Source organism: Malus sylvestris, chromosome 4 (assembly GCF_916048215.2).
Source record: "Malus sylvestris chromosome 4, drMalSylv7.2, whole genome shotgun sequence".
Classification (NCBI taxonomy): Eukaryota; Viridiplantae; Streptophyta; class Magnoliopsida; order Rosales; family Rosaceae; genus Malus; species Malus sylvestris.
Genome location: NC_062263.1, coordinates 10,793,971 through 10,816,553, shown reverse-complemented (window position 1 = coordinate 10,816,553; position 22,583 = coordinate 10,793,971). Strand labels below are relative to the sequence as shown.

At 35.4% G+C, this 22,583-nt stretch overlaps 1 protein-coding gene and 1 long non-coding RNA gene across 3 annotated transcripts; one reads left to right on the top strand and one right to left on the bottom strand.

The window, feature by feature from the left end:
- The first annotated feature begins 15,562 nt into the window (after positions 1-15,562).
- On the top strand, positions 15,563-17,783 carry LOC126620038 (non-specific lipid transfer protein GPI-anchored 7-like). Of its 2 annotated transcripts, none has more exons than XM_050288498.1 (3): positions 15,563-15,956; positions 16,060-16,101; positions 17,533-17,783. In XM_050288498.1, exons 1-3 carry the CDS (start codon positions 15,641-15,643, stop codon positions 17,637-17,639), a joined length of 465 nt encoding a protein of 154 aa, XP_050144455.1. In that variant the 5' UTR covers positions 15,563-15,640; the 3' UTR covers positions 17,640-17,783. The 2 variants fall into 2 exon arrangements, with proteins under 2 accessions (XP_050144455.1, XP_050144456.1); XM_050288499.1 differs by having other exon boundaries at positions 15,568-15,956; positions 17,545-17,783.
- On the bottom strand, positions 17,643-18,113 carry LOC126620039 (uncharacterized). Its single transcript, XR_007622228.1, has 2 exons — positions 17,968-18,113; positions 17,643-17,779 (listed from the first exon to the last, which is right to left on the bottom strand). It is a non-coding gene; the product is annotated as an uncharacterized LOC126620039 (long non-coding RNA).
- Positions 18,114-22,583: the final 4,470 nt, after the last annotated feature.

Below are 22,583 nucleotides of genomic sequence, written 5' to 3'. Positions count from 1 at the left end.
ATACAAGCTAGACAGAAACATTCTTTCCAATGCTAGTTGCACTACCAATTGCCATGCTCCTCTTGCCAAAGTTTATCAACGACAGAAGGACCGAAGAGGTAGACGTGCCTCTTCCTTCGACATCAATCCTGGCAGCATTGGAGTCGTAAGTTTCACAAACTTTGCTCAAATTTGTAAAACTTAGGGGGCTACTGTTTGCACCCAAAATGTGCCCATTTTTACTTATTTGGGCCATTGGGGTAAAATATGGTATTTGAAGGATTAATATGCAATAAAGCTAACTTGGAAAAATATTTGGCTGCAAGTGGATGGGTTTGGCACTATAATATTGTTTTTCCCATTTGTTTGGGTGGTGGAGGTTTGTCAAGCCTTTGTTTAATCAAGATACATGCATGTATTGCAAGTGGATGGGAGAGCTTTCGGATAAGGATAATATGAAAGAAGCCAACTTGCTTCTTTTAATTGTTAGTTTATTACAAGTTGGAGAGACATGTGCTAAAAACATGTGGTAGAGATGCAAATTTCCCTTTTAAATATTATTTCTACATGCAAGTTGGCAAAAGCAATGCAAGCTGCCCAAGTTTCTTTCGGGCAAGTACAAGGTTCTCAGCATGTGGCTCTTTTCATATCTCTATTTAAAGGGGCAGATGCACAAGGATTATGGACACTCAAACAAACAAACAAATACACAAACTCTGCTCAAGCCAGATTTGCATACGAAGCTATAGTCAGCACCAAATTTTCATCATTTTCAGGATCAACCTTCACCAAAAGCCTTTTTTTATCTAGTTTATTAGCTCTGCTGCTCACTTGCAGTATCGATCCCCTTTGTAGTTTTCATGTACAACTCATCTTCAGTCATTTAAATTACAAGCAATCTGCAATATTAGTCACTTTCCTCTGTCATTTACATTTCCGAACAACCTTGTCATTTACATATTGTTCTATCTCTTTATATAAGTAAAGTCCTTATTTTTAAGGCAAAGAAAGAACCTTGATTTGAGCAACTCCCACTCAAATGGCACAATCTCTTGATTTGAAGTCAAAAGGCGCAACCTCAATCATTCAAATCCCGTCTACTAGCGGCATCTAGTAGTGGCACGCCCGCACCCACCAATCTCGTATGTGAAGTAAATCCCCGGTTTGCCCGCGAGGCCCTTGGCGGATTTAGGGAGCAAACACCTACCATCGCCCAATCAAATTTTCTCACAAATTCCTCATCATTTTTCTCATAAACAATCATTGTCGTTCCCAGGGACGAAACTACAAAGGCGTAAGGAGGGGTGTCATCACCCCCTTCGATCTTCAGGTTGATTCTCGCCTTGTTGGTTATGCTGACGTAAGTTATTTATCTGACCCCCACAAGGCACGTTCTCAAACGGGCTACGTCTTTACCATTGAAGACACCGCAATTTCTTGGAGGTCTACCAAGTTACGACGTCTTCTAACCATGCTAAGATTCTAGCCTTGCATGAAACTACGCGTGAATGCTTTTGGCTAAAAGCAGTCATGGAACATATTCAAAGTACTAGCGATCTTTCTACCGTCGTTGATGTTCCTACAATGATCTTTGAAGACAACGTTGCTTGTATCGATCAACTGAAGAAGGGATACATCAAGGGAGACAACACCAAGCACATTGCGCCAAAGTTCCTTTGTTCTCATCAGCAACAACAACATCAAAACATTGAAGTCAAGCAAATATGTTCACATGGAAAACTTGGCCGATCTCTTCACGAAGTTATTGCCCAAGTCTACTTTTTTGAAACTCGTCCAAGGAATCGGTATGTGTAAACTTTCTAACCTAAATAGCTTGTAGTTCTATTATTTTGGAAGTTTTGTCAAACTCAGAGGGGAGGATCTAGAAGTATACTCACTTGATCTTAATGTACTCTTTTTCCTTACTGTTAAGAGCATTTTTCCCACTGAGTTTTTACTACCTAATGAGGTTTTGATAAGGCACCCATCTTGGGCTAGTCATACCCTTTTGAGGTTTACTACTTTCGTCCCGTATGACTTTTGTTTTTTACATTATGCATACTTCTCACGTTTCTCCTTAATCTGTGGGTTTTCACCTACTTTAGGTTTTACCATAGCGAGGTTTTATGAGTTTTACTACCAATGCATACTTTCGTTAATTTGAGACTCGTATTCGCCTGTTGTGCCAACAACTTCATCAACTGATCTACTTCATCCATCAAAGACCTGATGCGATATTTTATTTGAGTATTTACACACTTAGGTGGAGTGTTGCAATTCTATTAGATTAGGAATGTGATCGTGTAAATCTTATCATATCTTGAGATATCCCTGTGGGATTCTACCATATCTCTTAGATTATATATTGTCCTACTAAAGTTGTAATTCTATTGAAGTAAGGAATTTACCTTCCATACTAATATAAATAAAGGCACACTGGGGTGACATAACACAGACCTCACAATTACATATCTCTCTTTTCTCTCATTGTCGTCGCACCCTTCTCTCTCTGGCCTTTATATTGTTCAGTTAAATTAGGCGTACAACAATTTTAATATTATTTTGTCAAGCTTGAGGACATGTATTTTTTTTTAATCAATAATTGAGGACATGTATTTTTTTTTAATTATTATTGTTAACCTTTAATGACCGAGCCGAGGTCAAGCCTACTTCGAAGTGTCTCATAAAAATTTTCAAGCTGCTCAAAAGCTTTACGAGCCGAACATACTAATGTTCAAGTTTGATTTGTTTTTCAATTGATTTGAACTAGGCTTGGCTTGATTTTTTCACGAGCTAAGCTTCGATGAGCCGAACACGAACTGAACCCCCAATGTAAGCTCGAACTGTTTCTGCACATCTATTAAACTATGATTGGTCTAAATTTTGAAAACTCAAAGAAGAAGTTTTCATTTTTCATTTTTCATTTTTTATTTTTTTTAACAACTGAAAACTAAAAAAAGTTACCGAACAAAATTTCAATTATTAATTTTCTAAAAAGTGAAAACAAAACCTGAAAATGAAATGATTGACAAACTGCCCATAAATTAATAACAAGATAAAGAAGGAAGTTCATCCTTACTTACGAGACCAAGTAACAATATTATTAATTAGTGTAAGATGGTTGATAACTCTAAATGTAAAGGGAGAAGCACTTTAAGAATCATAGAGAAAAAAAGAAAAAATAATAAAAAACTTTCCTGACTTGTCAACTTATGGCACATGGTTCAATAACCATTCGGCCAATGAGTTTTTATTTTAAGGAAAACTAATGAAAATGGCTTGAAAACTTTGAGTTTTAATGGTAAGGACAAAATAAATGGTAAAGTGAATAGTACTATGATTGACTTTTTAGTGTAAAAATGTGGTTTTTCGTTAAAATGAACAGTACCGGGAGCTTTTCGTTAAAGTTCCCTTTATTTTAAGATAGTGCTATCAAACACATATATTTACTTCTCACACACCTTTCGTAATTTTCAACTGCGAAATTGAATGAATTGAAAAAGATCAATGACAACAAATTAAGGTTGTGTGGAAGTAAAAATGAATGTGTAAATAGTACTTTTTTTTTTCTTCAAGCACTTTATATATTTTAATTATGATAGAGAGTATCGAGGGGGTTATTTGTGAGTAATATTTTCTAAAAACCTGTAGTTTAGGGCAACACAAAACCAAGATCAAACTTTAGTCGATTTTACCTTAGCCCAAAACAAGTTCTAAAGTCTAATACCTAATCCAAAACATTTTCTAGAAGAAAGAAATGAAAGGTCACCGAGAATTTATGATAGATTTTATGGACGAATTCTGCATATTTTTATATTTAGGATTTACATATACAATATATATCAAATCTACACTCGTTGAAGGTGAAGTTTGTAAATAAAGCAAACCCTTCTGATGTGTATCCCTTATTTATGCATCCTCAGATGTTTCAATTGTCGATTCTAGATTATTGAGTGGGAGGTTACTTACACCTATGGGTTAGGTCTCCACGAATAGAGAGCATAGGGGAAAGAGCCCAATCCATGAAATAATTTGATCTATGGACAACATTGTTGTGGTAAAGTTCGTAATGCCAGAGGAATCATTACCGTAGGGCATAGAGGGGGATGTTATATAAACTTGGGTTAGAATCGGAGGACGTCCAGTTTTTAATACACATTTTGACATCTATTTTATAGGAATAACTCTGTAACTTTGTATCAACAATCTGAATCGTCTATATTACAATTCATCATTCATAAATCATCTTTGCTGAAAAATAAACATTCATCATTCATGAAAGTCATTTATTTGTAGTGAAGAATATAAACAAATACAGTTTACAAAGAAATACTAAATGACATTATTTAATCAAACGGTCATATGTTTTTGGATTTGAATAATTTTTTATAGACATAATCTTTGAGAAAAAACCTAAAATATAAATCGTTTAGATCATTGAATAATGTTACAGAATGACCCTATAAAATGAGTGTCAAAAAATAAGTGTCCTCATCTATACACACGCAAAATAATAATCTGTTGCTTGTACAAGAATGATCATTTTCTATTTTCTTTGTTTGTTTCCTCCCGCACCCCCCCCCCCCCACAACAAAAAAAAAGATTAAATGATCTGTCTAATGTGTAAGAGCATCTTTAATGAAGATGTCTAAATGGCATCTTTAGATATATAAATTAAAGATGTAAAATCACATTTACACATCATTTTACATCTTCAAGAGATGTAAATACGAGTCCTACTCTAATGAGAGAATTGTAAATTTGAGATCTCATTTATTTTTCTCTCTTTGACTAGCGGAGCCCACTTCTTGGAAATGTTAAAAAGTTGCAAATATACAATGTTGGGGGAATCTGGATCCTCTTTGTAAAGATCCTGAAGATTTGTGAATCATGTTTGTTCATTGCACATTATGCAGTCAATTTTCACAAAGTATTGTTTGTGTTCAATTTTAAATACAAAATTTAAAATGATTTCTGACGGCACGATGTATGATAAACGGACATAATTCACAGATCTCTGGGATCCTCATAAAGAGGATGCGGAGAGGATCATCATTCATGCTGGAGAGATCAAAATTTTAAACTAAATGATATGTCACCAATATAAATAAGCATGTTAATCAACAGTTTAGTAATAATCCAATCATCAATAACCACATCATTTAATTTGCAAATTTGGTTTAAAAAAATTGATCTCCTTAGCATTATCATATTTAAATTCCATGAGCATTTTGACCAAGAAAAAAAATGTAAAATGCTCCTTTCAAAGAATTCTACATCTCCACTTTAGATGCTTAAAGTGCCGGACTAAGATTCTCTTCCCTCCTCTTTCTATCATTTTTCATCGTCTCCTCTCACATTCTTTATTTTGTCTTTTTTCTTTCTATAAAAAATTAATATAAGATGTTAACGTGGTTTAATCGTGATCGTTCAAATAAGAGAGAATAATAGAGGAAGAATAAAAATTAAAAAAAAAAAAAAGGAGAGAATTGTACTCCTAAAGTGCCAGCCTTACATTTCTAACATTCCCCTTTAAAAAGTTTAGGTGATCGAGATCACTTCCCTTCTTGATCCATCACACGACTATCTTTTTTTTTTTTTTTTTTTTTTTCCGGAGCTTTCCTTGTTGACAAAATCAACTTGACAACTGACTAGCTGACGATCGAGAAGCTAGAGGACCAACTGGCACCAATTGTTTCTGTCTCATCATAACCTCGTTGACCTAATTTTGCATCCCACAAATTTCATGGAATCACCTGAAAACAAGAAGTTGGGGAAGAAATTGTGTGCGGCCGCTACAGCCTGCAACGTCAAATATTGAATTTATACGAATAAATGCTCGTTTAGATGTATTTTTAAAATGATTGAAAATGATTTTGGTGAAAATATTGTTTATACTAATTTTTAGTAAAAATTCAATTGGATCCTGGAAAAGCACTTTAAGTGTTTCTTGCAAGAAATACATATATGTTGCTTCTTCCAAAAAGCACTTAAAATGCTTTTGGAACTCAAAATCAATTTAACTAAAAGTGCATTCAGACATTTTAAAAGCACATCCAAACGAGTAGTAAATCATTGTCAATCGATTTGTGAATCCATGGCTTCGGTTTCTAAGAGCGGAAACGATGACGATTTTTACTTTTCTTTTTTCAACTCTTGCATCTAAGAATTATTGTGAGTGTCAATTAATTCACTTAATTTTCAAATAACTTATTATTTTGGTGACTTGATATTTTAGTGTTATTGCAACCCTAATCACATATGCTCTCACAATACACGTTCTATTATGTGCTAAACTCTATTAATAGCTAGGACATATAGTTTAGAGAGTGCAGAACACATTCATATGCATGCGCCGATAAATTAAGTATAATTGATTTATTGATTTTAGTTTATTAAATATGTGATCCTAATATCTTATTATTTTATTGTTGTGATTTCAAAATGTATCTTACATTGCATTCACATTTCATAGTCCACACTTCTCTTGTGATTTTGCCTCGTAATAGCTAATGTCATATTGATCAAGTTTCTCCTCGTTTGCTTTTTTGTTTTGTTTTTAGTACAAGTGATACTTGAGTAGGGAAAAAACTAACATTTGATTGCAAGTGTGGGAACATATACTCTTAATTACTTAAGTGATAAGCCTCTTGCATTCAGTACTCCGAAATAGAATGTGAGTGACCATTTCATCACATCTTCTGACAATAGCAATTCCACTCAAGACCCAAATGTAAATCAGCTTTCAAATCAAAGAATAAAGAGTAAATCTCAGTCTACTACGCTCAAGTTTTGTGGTTTTCGTCCCAGAATCATACCTAAAGTATTAATTTTGGGACAGTCTCATACATCCGTTAGTCTAGCAGTTAAGTCTCCCGTTAAATGATGACGTGGCCCCCATGTGGACAATGATTGGATGCCACGTGTCATTAAGGGTCTGCGTGGAAATTAAAAATTCAAAAAAATACTTATTTAAAGAAAAGTAAAAAAAAAAAAAAAAAACTTCCCCAGAATCCCCACTCGTGCCCACCCTCCCATGCCCCCTCCTTATATATCTCTCTCTCCTCACCCACGCAATCGGCAATTCAATCTTCCCTTCCGGATTCAATCTTAATCGGCTCCGGGGCTTCCGTTTCAGATTTGGAAACCAAAATTTTAAATAATTTAATCTAATTTAACTAAAAGAATTAAATTCGATTAGGTTTCAAATCTATCAAGGCGATTTGAAATTTCTAGGAAATTTCCCCCAATTATTTGCGATGACTAACCATGGAGACCGAGATTTACACACGAATGACGAGATCGATCGCGTTGGGGATCAATCGAATGGTAGGGAATCGGAGAACACATCGCCTTCAAACGATGTGGGGAGCTCCGGCGTTGGACCAGCGTCGAGGAGTGAGACTGGGCTCGAGGAGCAGTTGACGAGGATAAGGGGTGGATGATGCGGGGTGGGGAGAAGGGGTGGGTGATGCGGGGTGGGAGGGTGGGCAGGGGTGGGGATTCTGGGGTTTTTTTTTTTCATTTTTAATTTCTACGTGGACCCCTTAATGGCACGTGGCGTCCAGTCATTGTCTACATGGCGCCACATCATCAGTAATGAGAGACTTAACAACCAGACTAACAGATGTAGACCTGACATTTCAAACCCGACCCAATCCATTAAAATGAGTATTCGGGTGAGTGTTTAACGGGTCGGGTGGTTAACGGGTTAACCTATTAATCACCCGTTACATAACAGGTCATTTTGGGTGAACCCGCGAAACTCGTTAACCACCCGTTACTGAGGGTTTTTGTGTAATTTCAATAGTCAATAATGAAAACCTCACTCTGTCTGCTCTCTAAGAAGGAGGTGAAGTTCACTGCAGCTTGGCTTTAAGATCTGCTTGTTGTGGGGTATATTCAACCGAGACAGAATGTCATGAATTTGGATAAGCCAAGAATAATCATTGGCCATGCAAGCCGAAGGAATTTAATCCTCGAAAACTTCCTTTTGTGCATCTTAGGGTTAAGGAATCAGAGACAGTGAACTATGAGATAGGGAATTTGGTTCGATGGAGGAAGTTTTTTGGCAATGTTGTTATGATCTTGTTTGTCAGCGGGCCTATGGAACGAACTGCATTGAAGTGGAGATTGCTCTATGGAAGGGTATTTAAATAATAAAAAAAAGAAAAAAAAACTGTTAACGGGTGTTAACGAGTGAAACGGGTGACTTATTAGATTAACGGGTTGAGTTTGGGTGACCCATTAGCTTAATGGATTGGGTTCAGGTGACCCGTTTACAAGTCTAAACGAATGTATGAGACTGTCCCAAAATTAACACTTTTGGTATGACTCTGGGAAGAAAGAAACTTCATGTACCAAATGTTGAAAACCACAAAATTTGAGAGTAGTAAATTGAGATTTACCAAGAATAAATCACTTCATAACCTATTTCAATTATTACAGACCAAAACCTCGTAACTAATGCAAACAACCCACTTTTAATTACTAAGCGACTATTACTAGGGCATGTCAATGCTTCCATCAACTCGATCATATCACGTCGTACCACAATTCCAAAATCATATAAATTGATGTTAGTTTATGAGAATTAAACTTAAGACGATCTAAATTGAACTGTATATGTAGACACTATTACAATATTAGCTTTAGGTGACGGATGATGGTGGACATTAGAAAAATCTTGTTGGATAAATTATATCCGACACATCATTTAATTAGTGGCGGATATTAGAAAAATCATGTCGGTTATATCCAACATAAATTCATGTCGAATATTTAGTGGTAGATATAAAAAAAAATATTGTCGGTTATATCCGACAGTATTTTTGAATCTTTTTTCTAAATATTTTTGACAAATTCTGGCGGTTTTTAAGTTAATGGTGGCGGTTGTAACCGACAGAAATTGACTATTTTATTATTTTACTTTATGATGGTTATTATTTTAGTATTCTGGCGGTATAACCGACATAAATAAAAATTTTATTATTTTAAAAAGTTATATTGATTAAAAATAAATAAATAACACATATTTTAAATATTTTTTTTTTCACTCATGACCCTAAAGTCTAATGAACCCAATTCCCATGAGCCATAAATTTTCTGAGAGAATAATAACAACAGACTACAATCTGAAGCTCTATCATTTTTGTAATACGGATTATGCTCCCTCACAGGCAAGCAACAAGATACAAAGAAATTCAAAGAATTTTTTTCAATGCGTCACAAAGCACATTGTCTGGCACATAAACACACATGAACATCTGGGGTACTCTATCATGTCTGATTTTATTATTTTAAAATGTTATATTGATTATAAATAAATAAATAAACACATGTTTTAAATATATATATATATATATTTTTTTTTTTTTTTTGCGATTTTTTACACATGCTCTCGAAGTATATACAAACATATTTGATGGTTGGATCATTGAAACTAGTTTCGTAGAAAGTATATCCTATCAAATTGATAGATTTAATAAACACTTAAGAGTTAATGTTATACTTCCATTAAGTATAAAATAAAATTTATCCACTAGTGCAAATATTTTAAATTGAAGATCGAATTCATTCATTGCATTCTTATAGGATCGAGGAGTGTAGCTGCAAAAAATCATCAAAATCGAAGCTAAAATAACCGTTAAATTGTGATTTTTTATTTATAACCATAAAAAACTTTTGTTCCGTTACCTAATAACTGAATGTTTGTTTTTTGCCATTTTTTACATATGTGATCTTGGAGTGTGTACAAACAAGTTTGACAGTTGGATCGTTGAAAAACGTTTCGTAGAATGTGTATCGCATCAAAATGGTAGATTAAACCAACACTTAGAGTTAATGTTATACTTCCGCATCAAGTATAAAATAATATTTTGCGGTATCCACTAGTGTAAATATTTTAAATTGAAGATCACATTTGTTCAATGCATTCTTATAGGGTCGAGGAGTGTAGCTGTAAAAAATCATCAAAATTGGAGCTAAAGTAATCGTTAAATTGTGATTTTTCGTTTATAACCGTCGAAACTTTTGTTTTGTTACATAATCTCTTAATGTTTGTTTTTTGTGATTTTTTACGTATGCGATGTTAGAGTGTGTACAAACAAGTTTAATGGTTGGATCATTGAAAAACACTTCGTAGAATGCGTATCGCATCAAAACGATAGATTAAACAAACACTTAGAGGTGACATTATACTTCCATTAAGTATAAAATAAGATTTTGTGGTATCCACTAGTGAAAATATTTTAAATTGAAGATAAAATTTATTCATTACATTCTTATAGGATCGAGGAGTATAGCTATAAAAAAATCATTAAAATTGAAGCTAAAATAACCGTTAAATTGTGAATTTTCGTTTATAATTGTCAAAAACTTTTGTTCCGTTATGTAATCTCTGAATGTTTATTTTTTATGATTTTTTTATGTATGCGATCTTATAGTATCTACAAACAAGTTTGATGGTTAGATCATGGAAACTAGTTTCGTAGAATGCATATCCTAACAAATTGATAGATTTAACAAACACTTAAGAGTTAATGTTATACTTCCCTATCAAGTATAAAATAAGATTTTGTGGTATCCACTAGTGTAAATATTTTAAATTGAAGATCGAATTTGTTCAATGCATTCTTATAGGGTCAAGGAGTGTAGCTGTAAAAAATCATCAAAATTGGAGCTAAAATAACCGTTAAATTATGATTTTTCGTTTATAACTGTTGAAAACTTTTGTTTTGTTACCTAATCTCTGAGTGTTTATTTTTTGTGATTTTTTACGTATGTAATCTCAGAGTGTGTACAAACAAATTTGACAGTTCGATCGTTGAAAAAAGTTTCGAAGAATGTGTATCATGTCAAAATGGTAGATTAAATAAACACTTAAAGAATTAATGTTATACTTCCCTATCAAGTATAAAATAAGATTTTGTGGTATCCACTAGTGTAAATATTTTAAATTGACAATCGAATTTGTTCAGTGCATTCTTACAGGGTCAAGGAGTGTAGCTGTAAAAAAATCATCAAAATCGAACCTAAAGTAACCGTTAAATTGTGATTTTTCGTTTATAACCGTTGAAATTTTTTGTTTTGTTACCTAATCTCTTGATGTTTTTTTTTTGTGATTTTTTACGTATGCGATCTCGGAATATGTACAAACAAGTTTGATGGTTGGATCGTTGAAAAACGCTTCATAGAATGTGTATCGCATCAAAACGGTAGATTAAAAAAACACTTAGAGTTAATGTTATACTTCCATTAAGTATAAAATAAGATTTTATGGTATCTACTAATGCAAATATTTTAAATTGATGATCAAATTTATTCATTACATTCTATAGGGTCGAGGAGTGTAGCTGTAAAAAATCATTAAAATCGAAGCTAAAATAACCGTTAAATTGTGAATTTTCGTTTATAACTGTCGAAAACTTTTGTTCCGTTATGTAATCTTTGAATGTTTGTTTTTTACGATTTTTTATGTATGCGATCTTGTAGTATCTACAAACAAGTACGGTTAGATCATGGAAACTAGTTTCGTAGAATGCATATCTCCGTTAAATTTGCCTAAATTTTGAAGTGGGAAAAGTAATTTATGCTAAATTTTTATTTAAATTTTTCAAGTATTGATTAGACAATATTTTGTTTGTATGATGACATTTTCATTGTACAATTCTCTTTTTGTTTCTTTATCGCATATTTTACATGGATTATTATATATTAAACCAAAAGTGTAAAAATTATCTATTAAACCAAACAATTATTTATTTAATTTTTAAAAACATATTCTATTTAAATACATATTATTTATTTATTTATTAAACAAAACAATTATTATTTTATTTTTAAAAATCGTAACAAATTTTTTTTGGGGGGGGGGGGGAATTTAAAATTTTGGGGGAAAATATAAAATTTTCAAAGGGAATTTTGGGGGGATTTTTACCTCCATTTTGTTTCTGTCGATTATTGACACACCCCGACCTCAATCGAGGCATGCTGACCGTCACGTGAGGGTGACATAGCTAAGTGCACAATGCGGAAGCAATAGAGATATAAGGAATTACGGATAATAAAAACCAAATCAACTAGAGTACTAGCTAAGATAGAGTGCTAGAGAGATACTAAGTTTGAATTACACGACCAGAGCATAAATATCCTAAGTGCAGTCAAGCAGGACAAGTACTAATTATTCAACACCCAAAGGTGATCCTACATTAATGATATTATGTCAGAACCCCCGTCGAAATCCTCGTGATCCACCAAGCACTTCTACCTAAAACCTGGAGAGGCGCAAAACAGAAAGTGTGAGTGGACAAAAACAAAGCTTTTCAAAATCATTTCATTTCTCAAAAGTTCTAACCCCTCACCGTAAAACCTGTATAATTTCCCAGAAAATAATAGTAATAACAAGCTGTATCAGAAATCATACTCAAGATGAAAATCCATAAAAATATACCATGCCAAAGTATCTCAATGCAATGCTATAAGTAATACAAGCAAAAATATATCAAAGTCAAATTTCGCATCAGCCAAATCTCTCTAACTCAAACTGCACTGCTGAATATATAGCTCATAACCAATCTCAATTATATCAAATCAAATCCTGTACATGAGTCAGAATCACCTAAAGTGGTATGTACGACAATACTAGGTGTAAAGTAAATATGCTCTAGTGCTATGATCAAGTGAAGGCTGTGCGAATAATCGCGGATCACCTATGAGTTGGAACCACCTAAAGTGGTATGTATGACAAGCCTATGCACCTAACTTGGATCCAATGTGAGCATATGGTACGAGAGGTGAACATCACGTAAAGGACTGTGCCCTAACCATGGGTGGGAGCACTAAAACCGGGTGCAAGTTCATGAGCTCTCAATACATCACATCATATCTCACATAACTGAAGTAACATCATATCTTTAATTTATGAACTTACCTGGCACTTACCTGTGCGTTCGCAGCACCAATCATAAATATATGCAACTATTCATGCATAATAAAATAGACAAATACTTTGCATGGCATTTCAAAACGTATAATCATTCAAATTCATTTTCTGGGAAAAACTCAAATATATAGGTATATATGGAAAACCAAAAGCCCACTCACTGATATGTCGAAGGGTCGTAGCCCCCGAGCCTCGATTGATGGCGCTCATCCTCAGGATAGGTCTCATTATATGCGAAATAAATGAATAAACGTTATTTAAAGCACATACACAAAACTAGGAAATAACTTATACCACCATGATCTACTCAACCTCAGGAACATCCCCATATTTTTAGAAAAATTTTCCGACCTCCCACGCTCGGCCAAACCCTAACTGAAGCTTAACTGCCATTAGGAATATTCCATTAAATCTTAACAGAAGTTAACGGCGTTACCTGACGCTGTTAGAATATTCCGTCAGACTTGACGGAATATTCTTCTTCGTCTTCCTTGGATTGCCAGAGATCGTCGCCGGTGCCGATTTCTGGAAAAACAATCAAACCTTCATATCTTCTTCGATTCTCAACCAAAATTCACAAAATTTATACCAATTTGAAGCTTAGGATAAGAGGAACAAAACCTTACCACTTTACAGCCCTAAAACCCACGGGATTTCGTCGGAGAACCCTCGATAATTCGGCCAATTTTGAAACTCGCCAAACTCAACTTCCCCAACGTCCAATTCACTTCGTTTTTCTTCTCCGAGCTTTGTGAAGATGTCCTAAAGCTCACTAGTAGCTTAAAATCTTCTAAAAACTTCGAAATCATGAGTGCATGAACAACGCTCAAATTGGAGATTATGGTTTATCAGGTTTTTTGGGATTTTCATGTCCAACCATCACTACCATTCGACTCCTAAGCTTGCAAGGAGTCCAAAAACATCGATCACAACCTCGATCTGTGAAGTTTGAAAGGGTTTTGAGGGTTGTTCGTACAGGTTGTACGGAAATGGTAAGAAATCTGAGGGAGGGAGGAGAGAGAGAAATCAACGAGAGTGGTGTGTGTGAGTGTGAGTGTGTGGTCTAGTTTTGGGCTACTAACAACCACAAAACCATAATTTTTAAGTTCTAAAAACTTAGGAACTAATTAGATTAGTTTAACACCCAAACTCAAACCACAACACTACACAAAATACTCAACATCCAAAGGTATTCTAGTCAATTCACACCATCGAAAAATATATTTCGGAACGGGCTGTCATAGTTATAACCGACAGTAATGAATATTTTCCAAAATATAATCCCTCCATCTCTTCCTTGCACCGGTGCTTCTCCCTTCCTCATTTTCTCCTCTCCTCATTTCCTTCTCCTTTTCTTCTCTCCTCATTTACTTCCAGTTCAAACACTTGCAACCAAAGTTCATAAACCCTAGCTTTAGCTATCTCGAATATGGCGAGGCGTTCTGATGACTCCAATTCTTATCGTTGTCGGACAAGAAGAAGGTAACATTCTCGCTCTCTCTCTTTCTCTCTCTCTCTCTGTGTCTCTCATATGGGGAACTATGGGTACGAATTTAAACATGCTAAAATTTGTTAGTAGTTGGTAGTTACCTGGCCGAGAGGTGATTGAAAAACTTGAATAATTTTGTGTTGTTTGTTTCAGTGGGTTGGATGTTGTTGGTGGTGGTGCTACGAGCGGATATCGTCGCTCAGAACGGTTAGCATAACATTATGGTGCTAATGTTGCTAAAGACACCTCAAATACGGGGCAGTAAGGGACAACTCATCCTATGAACTCGTCGAACTCGAATGACCCCATGATGGAGGGTAGAAATAGGTAAGGGTTAGGGCTGGATAGTCTAGTCAGGACCTGGATTTCCCAATGGGCGCGGCACTCGGCATCTAGCTTGGAGCGAAGGGCGGACTTGTCGACGACTTTGAGAGCGAACGGGAGGCGGGTGGTCGGACGACGGGTCGTGGACTAAGAAAACGGTGCCCATTGCTTCCTTGCCTAAGACTTTAAGGCCCTGAGGTTTTCGAGATCGAGCTTCGGCGAGGTTTCAGATGGTGAATGCTATGGAAAATGCAAAAAGTTTAGGGGATATGGAAAATGCAAAAAGTGATTTATATATTTTTAATTATTAATATATTTTCTGTCGGTTTTATCCGACAAGAATGCTTTTATTTATTCTTATTAATAAAGTATTTGTTGGTTATATTCGACAGAAATTCTCTTATTTATTATAAATATATATCCTGTCGGTTATATTCGACACAATTTATGTTGGTTTTAGAGTATTTTCTATCGAAAAATTCATTTCCTGACTCTGGAAAATCTGTCGCTTATTATATCCGCCACTGTATCTATTTTCTGTCGAATTTTGCTTAAAATCCGACAGTAATATACGTTTCTTGTTGGTTTTTGGATCGCCCAGTTATAAATAATTTTGTAGTAGTGAGATCACTGTTACACATTGGTTATCATGCGTAATCTCTTTATAACCATTTGTAATTTTTATAAATTATGAAGATTACAAGCAATTGCGTTGAAAGATCTTAGCAAATCCCTTCTAGTAACACTATTTTAATAAATTACACATGGCTTGTCCATTTTTTTGGGAACTAATATTTGACTAAATGACAACAACTGTATATAAAAACCTCACAAGGTATTCGAAAAAGTAGTAGAGCCACCCTCCACCTCCCATTTTATTTGAGAGAAAAAGAGAAGAGAGAGAGATGGGCTGCTACAGCATTTCCATGTTGGCGGTGGCCACGATGGTTGTGTTATTAAGTTTATTCGGATCGGCGGCCGGTCAAACGACGCCGGGTTGTGCTCAGGACCTTCTGCCGTGCGCGGACTACCTCAACAGCACAGCTCAACCATCTGCCACGTGCTGCACCGCCATCAAGCAGACGGTGGCCACCCAGCTTCCGTGTCTCTGCAACCTCTTTTACACTCCCGGACTTCTCGAGACTTTGGGCAGCAACATCACTTCCGCTCTCAGAATCGCCAACGCTTGCGGCCAATCACTTGATACATCCAAATGCAAAAGTACTTTTGCTCAGTGCACTCTTTAGTTTAATTTGGATTTTTCTAAACGCACCCGTTTAAGATCTTGAACTAACTTATATGTTTTGGTGTTTTGATTTTGCAGCAGCCGTAGTTGCTCCTACACAATCCCCACCTGCAGCCACAGGTACCAAACTTCTCTTTCTTTTTACTTTTATTTTGTGGAAGATAAATTTTGGTAAATTAGGTGTTACATTAATTACCGACGGAATTTGAATTCAGACTGTCATGCAAAATCTTAACTCCTTTCTACCTGTGGTTACGGCCACTTGCCTTCTCTTTCTTTTTACTTGTTTGGATCAAAATTCAAAATTCAATTGGGTAGTAGCAAAGATGGGATTTATTTTTAAATGACTGATAATGTTGTGTGTTTAATTAAAATGGAGATCATAAACTGAGCACAGGCATCAACATCCAATTTGAACAACTAGTAATTTCTGGATAGATTGATGGCAGAGTTGGGAGTTCATTGTCAATGATAATCATGAGCACTGAGAAAGAGTTTACGTCTACTCTGTCTTAGTTCAAAATCGGATTTGAACCATATTATTATGATTGACTTATTATTAAGCTTAACTGATTCTCACACATGGTAATATAAATATATCGTTTGTATAAGAAAGAAAAAAACGACTATCATTCTTTAAATCTAAACTTATTTAACGTTTTTCCAACAAAATGATAAGTTTCACTAGACCATATAAGCATTAGTGTTAGAAGAGGAATGATACTTACACGAAAGCTGATCGCATTGGTAACATAATCTCAATCAAGTTATACATACAGTAATAAGATTCAATGTCAAGTAGATCGTCCGTTTAAATTATATTTTATAAATTACAACAGGTGAATTGTGACATATATCTGATTAACAAATTTACAAGTTTTGATTTTAAAAGTTGTAGTTGGAAAAAAGTTGGTGTACCTAGAGAATAGTTGGTAAAGAAAGGGCACTCCACTTGGACATGCCATGTGTTTTTGTATATAATTTGCTAACTTCAGTCGGCGCCACCAAATCTGACTGGCCCTATTAAAAATTCAAAAGCAATAAAAAAAAAAGAAAAAAGAAAAAATTTCCCACGTCTTCACAGTTGGGCAGCAAATAATAATAAAACAAGTTGAATTTTCAAGTGCTGATAAGTCAAAAGACTCCAGAGTAAACAGTTATGTCATGTTATGTTTGTCTATTTATCACCTAAACTTGTATAGAGTTATCAAATTTTTTTAATTTTATTTTATCTAATTATTTTATGAACTTTTATAATTAGTCAATTTTTTAGCTTTAAAATTTTTCATCTAATTTTCCAATCATTTTAATCACGCGAACAACATATGACAATTGTATTTGTATGAAGACAAAAGAAGAGAAAATTGGATAGATGAAAACCTTCAAAGGAAAATTGGTTTATTATAAAAGTTGTGGGGATAAATCAGCTAAAATTAAAGTTTAGAGGGAGCCAAATGTTTAATTTACATGAATGTTTCTTATGAATTTTTACCATTTAACCAAGTGGTAAATTTAGTGTTAAATCTCCATTAGGTCGTTATAATATTGCAGTTAATCTTGCAGGAACACCGGGAAACGACGATGGCGGTTCCAGCAGGGTAGAGTGGACTGGATTTTTTGCTCCTCTCTTATTCTGGGCTTCTGTCATGCTATATTAGTCCTTTTCTATCAACTTCTTTGAGTAAATAATGCAAACATCAATCGGTATTAGGGTCATGAGCTCACAGATTCGGAGATTATATTATTTGTTTCGTGTCGCTTTACATTAATATTTTTTAATATCATTTTACTATTTTACCTTACATCATATTGGTAAGAGGTCGCACTTGGTGTGATGGCAAGTGCCTTCGCCCATGAGCGGTATGTCTTGGGTTTGAGACTTGGGAGCAGCCTCTCCATAAATGGAGGTAAGGTTAGCCGACATTCACCTCTTCCAGACCCTGCGTAAAGCGGAAGTCTTGTGCACCGGGTACGACCTTTTACGACCTTACATCATATTGGTCAGTGAGTATTTTCTTACTCATCTCATGTTGTACAATTTGAAGGTTTACATAATTGTTGTGGTGCTTTCAATCTTTGTAGACTTGCCGTAAATGGGTGGGTTTTACAGTAGTCTTCATGTGATTTGGGATAACCTAAACACGTCGCCTTATCGTTAAATAGGTTCTTATAGGGTGGTTCGGCATGAGATCTCAAACCAAAAATGGAACCAAACCCAAATAGGATCCCGAATTCCAAACATAAATTTTTTTGGATGAGAATTTGAAGATCAACCCCGTACCAAAATTTTGATATTCCAAAAATTCAAAATTCCTAAAATGTTTTCGATATTTCGAAATGGATCAGGATTGGATTTTGGGTTTTGAGCTTTTGGGTTGTGGGCTAAAATTTGGGCTTTTGGCTTGAAATTTTGTTGTCCTATTTTATATCAATTGAAATTTAGGATTTTTACCTCATACCAATTTGAAATTTCATACCAATTTTATACCAAGTCAAATTGACGTTCCAAAGTTCCATACTACTTAATTGCATACTTCTATTTCTAATATAGCCTACTACCAAATAACTTAAATTCAACATTCAACATGCATGCAACCAATATATATATATATATTCGATTCAAGATTTCTGAACCATTGAATATGTAATCCTGATCTATATGGAGTCTTAAAATTTCGGTACTATTGGTTTGGAAAATTTTTGGTTTGGGATAAAAAAAAATTTTGGTTTGGTTTGGGAATCGAGAAAATTTTCCAGTCCTAGATTCTTATATATCTTTGTTTTTTTTGTTGGTTAGAAAAAAGCATTCATTAAAGAGAAAAGCCTCTAGTACATACATCTGTTACCAATACAATCAAGATGGAAAGCAGGTAAAGCACTTGAAGGCAGACAATGATTCCAAATGTGGGGCGAAGAGAAAGCCCAAAATGCGCCAAAGCATTAGTGGCAAAGTTGGCTTTACGGAAGGCATGCCTCCACTCAGCCCGCAAGAACGAAGCAGCAATAAACCGAACCTCCTCAATAAGAGTTTTAATTTTCCAGAGAACATCCCAATTACCTATCACTGATTCGATCACCACTTCGGAATCTCCCTCCACGATTAAGCCCTTGGCTTTAGCGAGTTTGAAACCTTTCTTTAAGCCCATTGCCTCCGCAAAAGTAATAGTAGCTTCATCAAGGTTAAAGGATCATGCTCCCTCCACGATTAAGCCCTTGGCTTTTGTTTAAAAAAAAAAAGAAAAAGAAAAGGGATTTCGACCGTTTCTTCGTGTTTCTCTATTTGCAAGCAGAATGGGAATCTGGAAATACAATCAGATCAAAGTGAACCGAGTGGCAACCCCTGTCATCCTTCTTATACGTTGTCTAATTGAGAGAAATACAAATTGTGCAATCTTCAACAATGAAAATCTTCTTTGTGAAGAATGGCATCAGCTTGGTTTCTATATGTTTCATACGTAGTCAAGTTACTCCGTGGTTTCTTGAAATAGGTGAGAATATATTTTGTGCTGTAGATTGCCACTAAAGCAGTTTGCGTGAGCCAGAAAGTTTGCTGCTAAAGGCTAGCAAGTGGTATGAAATTAAAAAATATTCATCTTTTTTAATTATATCAATAATTGTTTTTCATATATTTATATATGCCACAATTTTTCTGTGATCATTTAATATTTTCTACTAGATAGAATATCATTACATATTTATCAAAGTTTTACTGAGCATCAACTCTGATAAATAGGCCATGGTTCACTGATTTAACCATTTCGTAAAGGCTGCGCTGGTCTTGTAGATAATTTACTAAATATTGTTTTAAGTAGCTTTTAAACTTGACTTGGAAAAATATGTGTTTGCCAACATAACAATGCTAATACTTTTATTCATATTCTGTTCATTTTGCACTTTGAATTCTTCTTAGTCAGTCATTTTTATGTAATGTGAAGACTTCTGTATCAAGCACCTTGTTATGACGGTTGTATTACTTCTGGAAGCATAGAAAGACAACAGTTTTGAAATATTTAGATAATATTTAGTCAGTCATTTTTAATCATAACACCATTAATAATACTAGATATGCTTTAAGTTACACATTCATATACAGAAGATTCACTGATTATGACAACATATAGTATTAATGCATAATATAAATGAATGATCAGTGTCACACACACACACACACACATATACATACGCTCAAAACAAATGAAAATATTTAGATAATATAATAATAAGATATACAGTGTTAATGCATAATATAATCGAATGGTTGATTGGTGACAAACACACACACACTTCAATACAAATGAAAATATTTCGATAATATAATGATGTGATATTAATATGAGGAAAGCTAGATTTTAAACAATTGAATAATACAATAGACAAAGATTATTGAAACAAGACTAATTTCCTCTTCAATTAAAAGACAGAAATTCCTAAATGATAATATATATTATGGATGCTTGCATATTTTATTACCTAGCAAGAAACTAGAACACATTTTTTCATTGTCTATCAAGAAACTAGAAAGTAGAAGGGTCACATCCCAGGTTCGACTCCGTCGTAGCATGATATTGTTCGTTTTGGGCCCCGACCACACCCTCACGGCTTTGTTTCTGGGAACACACACGAGAACTTCCCAGTGGGTCACCCATCCTGGGATTGTTCTCGCGCGAACTCGCTTAACTTCGGAGTTCTGATGGAACCCGAAGTTAGTGAGCTTCCAAAAAGTCTCGTGTTAGGAAGAGGTGGGCATGTACATATAAGGCATAGAGGATCCACTCCCCTAGGCGATGTGGGATGTTACAATCCACCTCCCTTAGAGGCCCAACGTCCTCGTCGGCACACTAGCACCCCACGGCAGAGTGGCTTTGATACTATTCTGTCACATCCCGCCCGAGCCCCCACCACATCCCGGGCTCGACTCCACATGATATTGTCCGCTTTGGGCCCCAACCACGCTCTCACAGTTTTGTTTCTGGAAACTCACACGAGAACTTCCCAGTGGGTCACCCATCCTGGGATTGCTCTTGCCCAAACTAGCTTAACTTCGGAGTTTCGATGGAACCTGAAGCCAGTGAGCTCCCAAAAGGCTTCGTGTTAGGAAAATGTGGGCATGTACATATAAGGCATAGAGGATCCACTTCACTGTGCGATGTGAGATGTTACAAGAAGACATTAAATGTTATTCGAAATTTAAGATGCATTACCTTATTTTCAATAATATTTCCAAGTTCTTTTTTACTCGGTGAAAGATTTATTTTGTGCATAATTTTTGGATGAAATATGATTTAAAATGCTTTCAAAGTTGTTTTGTTTCAAGCCATAGTAGTTGGATTTTTTGTGTGGTAAAAAGGAGTTAGAGTTTTGCATAAATAGAATTATTTGTTTTCAGGTTCCAAATTGAATGTAGTGTGTTTTATATATTCGTAGATTTCTGTCAACTCTAATTACCCCCAACAACTCACTTCCAAGGGTGTCCTTCTAGTGTTCGCCTGCCCTTGGCGCGCCTTTTGGGCTGAGTTGTTGCATTCATAACAAAACTTTGCGTCCACCAGTGTTTGCGCCTTTATCATCACACGTCTGGATTGGGGGGAACAGTGCATCATGAGGATGACTGCATACATCTGAAGGTATAACTTGAGCTTTCGGGTTGCAACAACTATCGCCAAAGTTAGCTTTTGAATTTCTGGTAATTGGTTTCCTCATCGAGGAGAGCTTTTGAACTGTGGAATACAGGTAGTCAGGGCCCCAACTCTTCTCGTATGAGGGTAAAGCTTATTGCTACTTCAGATACCGTCACACATGTGAATAGGTCTTCCGTTGCTTCCAGTTTGGATAGTAGGGAGGTGATGTCAGGTACTTTTTCAAGTCCTTGAATGTTATCTCGCACTCGTCGTCCTATTTATCTTGTTGCTTTATTTTTCTTCGATTGAGTCGAAAAAGGGGCTCACGTTGATTGGTAGACCGCAAGGGTAAACGATTGAGTGTGGCTGCTTGTCTGGTCAGACCTTGAATCTCCTTCAAAGTAGTGGGGGACTTTATGTTCAAGAGTGCTCAAATTTGCCTTGAATGTGCATCAGCGAGGTTGAGCTTTGTTGCCTCTGCCAAGTTGTTGATGTGGTTTGACCGCTGCTTTGGGTCAAGAAATATGTGCTTGGCGTTTCTTGACCCATCTTCGGTTAAGGTAAAGTTGTCTTTCTACACTTCAATAGCCTCTACGGGGGTAAATGACTTTTTCTTTGACTTCTTCAAAACTTGCACAATGTATCATCGAGATGTGGCTTTGTTTGACTTAATCTCTTCGACTTTTCCTCCTAGGATACGGAATCAAATTTTCTGATACTCGATAGAGGTTATAGCGCTTAGTCTCACTAGCCACTGCTGACCTAGAATCCCGTTATAGAAAGACGGGTTGTTAGCTATTGTGAACGTCTACTTTGAAACCACTGGGGGTGTTCTCACGTCGAGTGTTATTTTGTCGATGGCAGTCGAGGTGTGACTGTTGAATTTGGTGCTTACCTCCGCTCGGCGTATGATCTTGTTTTCCAAGCCCATCTGCTGAATGACTGAGAGTTGGAATAGGTTGACTGCGCTGCTATTGTCAACCA

Bases quoted from the DNA above. Each gene is read 5' to 3' on its own strand.
- LOC126620038 (XM_050288498.1), top strand. From the start codon at position 15,641: ATGGGCTGCTACAGCATTTCCATGTTGGCGGTGGCCACGATGGTTGTG. The intron at 15,957-16,059 runs GTACTTTTGCTC...TTGATTTTGCAG, and splicing joins TGATACATCCAAATGCAAAA to CAGCCGTAGTTGCTCCTACA. The intron at 16,102-17,532 runs GTACCAAACTTC...ATAATATTGCAG, and splicing joins ATCCCCACCTGCAGCCACAG to TTAATCTTGCAGGAACACCG.